We start from the raw sequence: 9774 nt of genomic DNA on the forward strand, positions 1-9774 counted from the left end.
GTGAAATTGTTGGGTCTGAGACCCTTTTTGGTTGTGGTAGAGGTGGTTGATGTCTTAGAAGTGTTTTAACAGGTTTTTCAAATTTTGGGTTAGTCCATTTTCAGGGGAGGTTCTGCCGAATTTTCGGTAGGATTTTCCTTGATTTTGGATTCCCGCAGGACCTCTCCGGGTTTCAGGGTGAAATTCGGGGGCGGTCATGTCAAAAAAGGAAAATAAGGTGTGGATGTCACGTGGCTTAATATTAACCAAAGGAATTGTGGGCCATCCAATTTTAGAAGATAAGCTAAACTCTCAAACCATGTGCGTGTTCCTCTGTTTTCTTTACCAAACAAATCAATTGCATATCAATTGAGAGGCCAAAGCTCTCCTAGTCGGTGAGGGACTCTATCTAAATCAGGAAGATTAGGATTTGTGCCATTTGATGAGGAAAGGAATGCTTTTTGTGCTGGGCAACCCGTGTTCCAAGGGAAGAAAAAGAAGGCTTTGGCTTTACTATATAAGGAGGGCTGGCATCGTGAATGGGGGGGTTCTTGCTGGGAGTTTTCTGAAGAATTGGAGAGTGCTGGTGTGGAGCTACATCAAGTCTTTTATCTAGAATTCTTTCTATGACTTCTCTCATGATGGTTTTTGTTAGATTTGCCAGGAGCTAAATTCTTTTGCTAGGGCTACGATGTAGCCTAACCATGAATACCTAATTTTTATAGATTATATCAATTTCCTAATGTCTACTTCATGTTGAGTATTTGTTGCTGTTCTTAATATTTTGAATATCTAGCCAATATTTAATAGATTTGATGATCCAAACGGAGACTGAGGGGAGATGTTTGGTGATTGCTTCCTGTAATAAATACCATGTTTTGAATGAGTACCCGAGAGGGACTAACATGACTCATGCAGTTTTCTTGCAGGTTTTCCATAGAACGTAATGAGTTCTTAGTTTTCTAAATTCGTTGCTCTAGGGAGAATGGGTTGTTAGTTAAGAATACTTTTGGTTGAGCCCGAGAGGGGATATTGAATGAATTAGGGAAAATCACTGTCAACATGGAGAGTAATTGGGATTGATAAAAGTATAGGAATTAGGTGGGATTGGTTAAGGTGAAATCGGAAACCCTAGTGTTTTATAAATTTGATTCTCATCCGTTACTTTATTTGTTGTTCGTTTTGTTTGCTATTTTAGTTTAATTAATCAATCGTCTTCAAAATTCGACTGTTCAGATAAATTTAGAATTAATCATAATTGGTAGTTAATAGGATTAATTAAGCGGTCTCTGTGGGTACGATACTCGATTTATCATTATATTACTTGTGCGAATTGTGCGCTTGCAATTATTTCACAACAATTACACGCCATGTGCACCATTAGATGTCTCTCAACTTGACCTAAACCTTGATGATGAAGATTATGTTAGACATGATTGTGAGGACATGACTTATAATTCGGTAATTATAATCGTGAATTATTGGTCTATTGGTTTCATTTGCATATATTATTGTTTTACAAATTTTTGTTTATATACCTCTAATAATTTTTGTTTGCTTAACAGAGTGATAATGAAGAGTGACACTAGTAACAGAGCGTGCATGAGCTACTTCCTATAGCTTTCTTTCTGGGTTCCTTGTAGCTTTCTTTCATTTGTATATATACTTCCCTGTAGCTTTCTTTCATTTGCATATATACCTCTAATAATTTTTGTTTATATTACATTTGCCATTGCTAATTGGACCTACATTGTGCATTGCAGGTCAGACTTGTTTAAGGTCTTAAGTAATGGCTGGGGAAGTAAGCTTCGACCTATTTCTCATTTAATATGTCACATACATTTCAAATTATGTTTTTTTAAAACAATTTTTTTATTTGTTGTGCTTGTTATTCTTATAAACTTTTTTATTTGTTGGGCTTGTTATTCTTATAAATTTTTTTTGTATGTTCTATGAAGTCTTCAAAAAAAAGGAGCTAAGAGAGGGAAAAAGCAATAGTTAGCTGCTATAGCTGCAGCCATGCAACAAGGGAATGAACCCTTACGAATATCAGGTGGAGGGTCTAATTCTCCATTAAGGGTTTCACCTAATGAAGTACCTAATAATCCAGAAATTCAAGATGAATCTAACCCTGAAATATCAAAGAAAAAGCCTAGGGAAAAGACAAAAATGGTGAATCTTAGCAAAGGAAAGCAAAAACTTCTCGTCTTATAGTGGAGTTCAATTATTCTGGCCATGCATATAGAGGTGATGTAGCAAAATTTGCTTCATTCCTTGGTACCACAGCAAGAGAGCTACTGCCAGTGACATTGGAGAATTGGAAGGACCTTTCACAAGAATTTAGAAATCAAATATGGGAGCACATCACGGTATTGTAGAGAAATGTATTTCCCACATACACATTGAATAATTTATCTATAATTTCACTCTAATTTTACTTTGTATACATTTTTTTTGGTGCAGCAAAAAGTCGCTATTGAGGAATGCCACAAGAAATATACATTTCAAAAGTTGAAGAAGCATTGGAGAGATTTTCGATCCTTATTAATTAAAGAAGTGATGCAGCAAGCTAAAGTGGTCGGCCTACAACATGCTACTGCCCTCCTCAAACCAGATAACATTCACTCCATGGAGGAATGGCAATCTTTTGTCAAAAAACGAACCTCTTCAACATTCAGGGTAATGGTTTTTGACATTTTCTTTCAAGTATACTTGTGGGCTATCTACTGTTTTCAACCAATATTCTCCAACATTCTATTTGTTTTTTTTTATACTAACTAGTTATTTATATATTTTTTTCGTAGGAAAAATGTGAAAGATTCAAAAGGATGAGGGCAAAACAAACATTAGTGCATAGGACAAGCCGTAAAAGCTTTGCTCGTTTGGAAGAGGAAATGGTAAAATCTTTTTTAATTTCATATGAATTTTGTCCTGTGAGAAAGTCTGCAATGTAATATTAGCATTAGTTGATCTCTACTTGTTATTTTATAGCGACAAGAAAGTGAAACACCAGATGCAATTTCAAGGGTTGATGTCTGGATCCGTGGTTATGAAACGAAGAAAAATAATGAGGATGAAGAAGTTGAGGATCCAAAGATAGTGGTAAAAAATTATCTACTGTATACTTTTATGTTTATGGTTAAATTTTTATTTTTCTATTTATATTTATATTTTCAATTATGTTCTTGAAGCAAAAAGCACTACTACAAAAAAGCTCATAGATATCGGTAATACACTGATATCTATTAGGGTGCAAAACCGATATTTCCAGGGGTGATATCTATTCTACCCTTAGAATAGATATCGGTAATACACTGATATCTATTACATGTTTTAATATCAGAAAGTTTGGAAAAACTGATCTCGAAACATCTCAAACTGATATCTAAAATGTCAAAAAGGTAATGAATTTAGGTAAAACAGATATCTAAACATATTTTAAATATCGTTTTTGTATTTTAAACTGATATCTAAATGGACTTTGATACTAGTTTTGAGTAAATAACTGATATTAATCCATCTTTATATATCACATTACTTATTAAACTGATATCTATTACATGTTTTAATATCAAAAAGGTAATGAATTTATCTCAAACGGATATCTAAACATATTTTAAATATCATTTTTGTATTTTAAACTGATATCTAAACGTACTTTCATATCGGAGGTCAATTATTAACTGATGTTACACCCATCTTTACATATCGCATTACCTATTAAACGGGTATCTAAACCAACTTTGATATCGGTTCTCAGTTATTAACTAATGTTAAACCTATCTTTATATATCAATTTTTTAATAGAACTGATATTAAAAACTTCGAAAAAAATGATATGTAAGGTTGGTGTGAAATAAATTTTTTTTTTTGTGCAAAAACTCATATAAATGCCTTGGATATGCAAGTAGACAAATGTGTGGCCTGAAATTGGTGCATTTTCAAATTTGCCTTCCATTCAAACATTCCAAGTACAAAAATGCATTTCATTCATCCAAACATTCCAATTAAGTACAAAATAAAAGGATTACAAATTAATCCCACAAAAACAATAGTCACAGCCATGATCAAATTAAATTCCATAACCCCATCAATTGTTCCAATGCAAAGCTGCCTACACTTTCAAAATATTGGCATGGCAGCAATTTTCCTAACCTTTGACTACATTGTTCTAAAATCTGCATGCACTTGTTCTTCCTTTACAAAAAATTGGCTTGGCCATCTAAATACCACAAAATGGCTAACGTACCCTACTTCATACGTACCAACATGGCTATATATAAGTCGAGATGACAAACTGTCCCCATTCAACCCACACCTCATCAATTTGTGCTTGGGTGTAACTGCTTCGCTTGTGCTTTTGGATTAGACCACTGAAAATATATAGCATAGCAAATTACATTATAATAAAACATTTTTCCCAACTTGCATGCTATAAAAGAACCAATCCACATATCAAAATCATGGAAGAAATTTACATAAAAATAATGAAACATAACCAAGAAATGTAAGAAAGATCAAATAATTGAGAATAAATTATTGGGAAATGGGATATAAATGGGTACTTACTGCAGAGTGTTGGTTCCTCATGTTTTTTGAAGCATTGCCCAAGTAAGGGAAGCTGAGGGCCTGCAACACGAAGTAGAGGAAAAATGAATAAAATTTATGACTTTCATAACATACAAATGTTTAAAAAAGCAAGCATTATTGAGAGGATCACCTTATTGTGGCTTCTAGCAAGATAGATAAAACATGTTTTAGTAAATCATCTTATTGTGGAAGATGGATTTCAAAAGTTGGAGATAAGAACCTCTTTATGCTGCTTCAGTTTCTTTAAGGTTACTATTATACAAAAAAAAAAAAAAAAAAAGAGGATCACAGCACAAGGGAATAGGTCCTGCATAACCACACAAATGAGAACAAAAAAATTTAAAAAAACAGGTCATGGAACCCAACTCATCGTCATTGAAGAATCCAACTCATCCAACCTACAGATCCATGCCAACATATGCCAAAATCATAACAGAGAATAACAATACATCATTGCATTTTGCAATAACAAGAATCAATCCATTAGCTTCTTTGGACAAAGAGATCTAGAATATGTGGCGTCAATTCTGCAAATGAAAATGAAACCAACAAGCACAAAAATATTAATGCAGAATTTAGGGGCATATGGTGATCATTTGAAACTTTCAAAGCATGATCAACAAATAAAGCAGAATGTGCTAACCTTTGACATAAATGGGTTTGTCAACAATATATAATCTTATCCACAAGGTAATGTCCACTGACTATTTCCTTCTGTCTTTATGCACATTCCAAGTATAAAACATTTCAAGGCTATCAGCTGCAAACCACTAGAAAATTTGTCAATCCATGAACACTGAATTTTCCCATCAATCAATAAACCATGAACAATTTTGCCACTTTTTTTTTGCACAAAAGTGGTAAGATTCAGTGTTCTATATTACTAAACATGGGTTCATTCAGCAAAGTTTCTAACTCTTTATAGTTGACCCAAAGTCTCAGATAATGTCCACATATAATCTCTTGAAGAAAAAAATAGAAAGCAAAAGGCAAGGAATAATAGATATAATGTACATTTCATACCTCCTAAATTTCTCCTTCTAGCCACCAAAATAATGTACTCAACATTCTGCTGCCCCACACAAGCAGTCATCTGTGATATGTTGATAAAACTTCCTTTTGAACCTGCTGTAACCATGGCCTTAAGATTGTTACTTTCTGATAAATTCTTTTGGGCACTACTTCCAGCATCATTGTGGACAAAACCAAGTAAATTGTGGACAAAACCAAGTAAACACACCTGATTCACTTTGTTTTCAAATGAAAACATCATAGTTCGTCCAGGTTCAGCCTCCAGGCTCTTGGATTGGGCTTTAGTTATAAGATCTTTCACCTCATTCTTCGCTTTTGAAATTGTCTCATTTATTTTCTCCATGGTCGCTGCATCAGCAATTGTATCTCCAATTCCAATGCTAAAAGCATTCTGCAACAGCCAATAATTAACTAGCCACTGGGTATGACCCAGGAAGTTGCAGGCTGCATCTGGACCAACCTTTTCCCTGCACAACAGAATAATTCAATCCATAAAGTACTCAATTTGTCTAATTTTCTTTTTATTCAAGCCAGTGCAATCAAACATTTTGTCCAATTGGTTACATAGATACTAGACTAGAATGTGAGAATTCGCATGCAAGTCTCAAGTCAAGTCACTAAGTGGCATAAAAAATGCACAAATTTCAATTAGTACAAATTATTCTATCAAAATAAACAGGTGGAATTCTGTTACGGTATATATTAAAAAGCAGAAAAAGGAAAAACTGCACTTAAGTTTATTAGCTTCGAATGCATAGTTGATTCTTAAGATATTGTAGTCCCATTAAATTTTTGAATTGCTAGTTCTAATTCCCAGGGAAAAATTGAAAACAAAAGTTGCCAGTTGATTAAAAAGAGAAAAAAATCCCAAAAACAAAAAGAGTTCAACTTGTTTCCATAATTTGAACATTTATCAATCAGAATAAAGAAGAAAAATAATAAACAGATTTATAATAAAAGGATGAACTTACATTGATAATATTCAGCTTTGATTCTCTAAAAATAATAAAGCATTTGGAAGTTATTATAAAACTGTATGAACTTACATTGATAATATTCAGCTTTGAATACTAATAATCCATAATTATTTATATGAACTGTATGAACCTATAAATGATCACAAATTCATAAATTTCCGTGCAATTTTCAATAACGAAATAGACCACTATGATCTTCTGAAAGACTTTCAATCAAGAACCTCAACATTCAACGTCAATCTTGAGTTGCAACACAAAATTCAGAGACCCACAAAGCAATTGACAATCACATGCATAACCACATAAGCATTAATTTCTCCGAACCCAAATTTCTCATTGAACAAATACACCCAAAATCAATTTATAAAAAGTTTAAGTTGGCTTGGATTCCGAAAAGAAAATGAAAAAAAAAAAAACAGGAGAGAGAAACAAAAACATTTCCTATCAGGATAAGTTGTATGAGAATATATAAGGTAATTCCTTCTTTTCCTAGCTATTTTCTCAGCAACCAAACAGAAAGCAAGAGACCAAAACAAACCGGACCTACCTCTTGAAAAGCAGGGGAGGGTTTGCACCATTTGTTGAAAGGGCCATGCTCCTCCTCCAACGAGTCCTCGATCTCCAACTTCACCGGCGCCTTGTCCGTACACGGTGTCATCGTCAGAGTCATCGTCGGAGATGGCGCAGTCGACTCAGATCACGATATTTTCGACCTGGGGCACCAGGGCGTGGAAGCGGCTCAAAACGACGCAGATCTGGTCATCTGGTGGAGGGTAGATCTGATTCTGGGTTTGAGGGTTGAAAATCGAGAGAGTGAATGTTTAGGAGAGAGAGAGAGAGAGAGAGAGAGAGAGTGTGTGTGTGTGTGTGTGGGTGTCGGGCCTGAGAGAGAATGCGAGATAGCAGAGAGAGAATGAGAGAATCAGGGTTTGTGAGGGATATTGGGGTAATGGGGTTAGAGGGATATCGAGTCTGAGAAAGTTAATTTTGGTTTGTGTCTGGGTTGTGAGAGATCGAGAGTAAAGGTGTTGTATATGGGTAGATGGACAAAAAAAAAAAAAAAATATAAGTGAGTGATATTACCGTGTTTTTTTGAAGGGTTTACTTAAGTTATCAGTTTGAGGTTTAGTTATCAGTTTTTATAAAAATGTTGGTCAAAAGAGAGAATTTAGATATTAGTTTTAAAGACTGCTGATATGTAATATTGTTTAGATATGACTAAAAAAACCAACTGATATCTAAATTTCTATAATATCGGTTTTGTTACAAACCGATATCATAGTAGTGATATCTATGGCCTTTTTTGTAGTAGTGAAGTGAAAAAATACAAGGCAGCAGACTCGGAGAAATGCTCTATTAAAGATGATGCCCTTACAAAAGTACTTGGTCCTGACCCACGAGGAAGACTAAGAGGGCTTGGATTTGGGGCAACCATTTCAAAGGTGGAAGGTCAAACACATATGTGTGATAAGTTCAATAAATTGGAGAATGAGATGCTGGACTTGAAAAACCAGATGCGAGATCTTATTTCTAAGTTAGACAAAGGGGGGATTAACACTGTAAGTAATGAGGATAAACATAATGATAATTACATTTTGTTCATATTAGATTTGTGTTAAAATTTGGTTTAATTGATGTCTTAAGCATTGTTACAGCAAAAAGAAAACACAAGTGTTCAACATTCTGCTAATGAGGCATCACAAAGAAAACAGACAACAAATCCAAGTGTTCAACATTCTGCAAATAATACAGCACAAAGCAAACAAAAGGAAAATGCAGCTGTTCTATGTTCTGATCATCCTGAGAATACAAAGTGCAAGTTGTTAAGTTGGCTTGGGACAAATGAAGTTGTTGCAATTGGTGAAATTGCATCCAAGGATCCCACTATATTGGTCCATCATGTGCCTCTTGGCCATGAGTGCTGGAAAGTTTGGGTGAATGATGTGTTAGATGATAGTGTGGCTCTATATTGACCAACACGTGAGTTCTTTCTTCTTTGTGAAGCATTAGGAAGTACAATTGCGTGGCCAATAAAGTATATCAAAGTATATTAGTCTCACATTTTCGAGGTACATTCCTTTTTCTTTACTTAATTTAGTTAATAGCTTTTTGGAATGTTGTAAGATAGGATGATATGTGATAATACCAAGCTTTAGCTTTTGCATACACATGCATTAATTATTGCGTACAGACTTTGAACCAATTCCATTTCATCATACCCATATAATTTTGCAATTTAAAACAGTAATTTAACACCAAAGTTTATAATTTCAATTTTATTTATAAACTCCAATCCAATTGAGTAATCTTTCAATAATAGGATCTCTATAAAATCCAAAAAATCACCCCTTCACAAACTATTGGTCAATTTTATTTTATTTTTAAAAGTAGAGCTTTATTTTCTTATAAATTCATTTGGCAAAACTCCTTGCCCCAAACGCTTGCTTAGATTCTTGTCAATTCTCACTGCAATTCAAATAATAAAGTACCATGTTCATCTCATTGTCTCTTACTGCATCCTCTACCTACTTCAAAACCTGAGCTAATGATCGCATGGAGGCAAAGTAAATGGGCGATGAAGGGGGCTGCATATTTGAGAAGTAAACACAAGTTCCTGTATTATTGAAGCTAAATATCAATTTCATATGTTTCCCTGTATTACATTCATCTGCTTTTTGTGGTATCGTGGGGATGCATGCCAAATTGATTTTTAGCTTCAGTGAAACTAAATACAAGTCCCTGTATTACATTCATATGTTTTTACTTTGGCTGGTGTCCAGGAGATGCAAGCAATAATTTTCAACTTTCTATTTGAGCTGCTTGTAGATTTGGTTCTAATTACACTTAATTTTGAGTTTGGCTACTAGTTCATCAATTCTGAGTTTTTTTCTTTTGCCTTATCTTTTTGTTTTCTATCTTTCTTGGGTTTGGCTGCATAATCTTTGACTTTTGTTTTGAATGGATTGTTTTTTCTGATTGTTATGCATATTTGCTCATGCTGTGGTGTATTTGGTTGAGATGATGTTCTTACTAACTACTGGAACATCTTTCTTTCATTTATAGGATTCATTACTGATAAAATATCAAGTGCCACAATGATATGTTTTTAGATTAGCCTATTTTCTTTTTGGCACTGCATTTGTTTCCAAATGTATTAATCATAACTGAGTACTACAGCTAATTGGGGTTGGAGCAT

General features: G+C 34.1%; 1 protein-coding gene, 1 long non-coding RNA gene and 1 pseudogene across 6 annotated transcripts; 1 reads left to right on the top strand and 2 right to left on the bottom strand.

Annotated features, from left to right (window-relative positions):
• The first annotated feature begins 1768 nt into the window (after positions 1-1768).
• LOC147283045 (uncharacterized) lies at positions 1769-8632 on the top strand (annotated as a pseudogene).
• LOC147283046 (uncharacterized) lies at positions 3952-4725 on the bottom strand. Its single transcript, XR_015122960.1, has 3 exons — positions 4700-4725; positions 4549-4608; positions 3952-4352 (listed from the first exon to the last, which is right to left on the bottom strand). It is a non-coding gene; the product is annotated as an uncharacterized LOC147283046 (long non-coding RNA).
• LOC147283047 (DNA-directed RNA polymerase II subunit RPB1-like) lies at positions 5243-7553 on the bottom strand. 5 transcript variants are annotated; one of them, XR_015122959.1, is made up of 4 exons: positions 7126-7553; positions 5810-6068; positions 5593-5694; positions 5243-5329 (listed from the first exon to the last, which is right to left on the bottom strand). XR_015122959.1 is itself a non-coding variant. In XM_086248616.1 (3 exons), exons 1-3 carry the CDS (start codon positions 7170-7172, stop codon positions 5249-5251), a joined length of 387 nt encoding a protein of 128 aa, XP_086104742.1. In that variant the 5' UTR covers positions 7173-7553; the 3' UTR covers positions 5243-5248. The 5 variants fall into 5 exon arrangements, 3 of the variants coding, with proteins under 3 accessions (XP_086104742.1, XP_086104744.1, XP_086104743.1); XR_015122958.1 differs by having other exon boundaries at positions 5593-5697; XM_086248616.1 differs by lacking the exon at positions 5593-5694.
• Positions 8633-9774: the final 1142 nt, after the last annotated feature.

This window comes from Dryas octopetala, chromosome 6 (genome assembly GCF_963921425.1).
Source record: "Dryas octopetala chromosome 6, drDryOcto1.1, whole genome shotgun sequence".
Lineage (NCBI taxonomy): Eukaryota > Viridiplantae > Streptophyta > Magnoliopsida > Rosales > Rosaceae > Dryas > Dryas octopetala.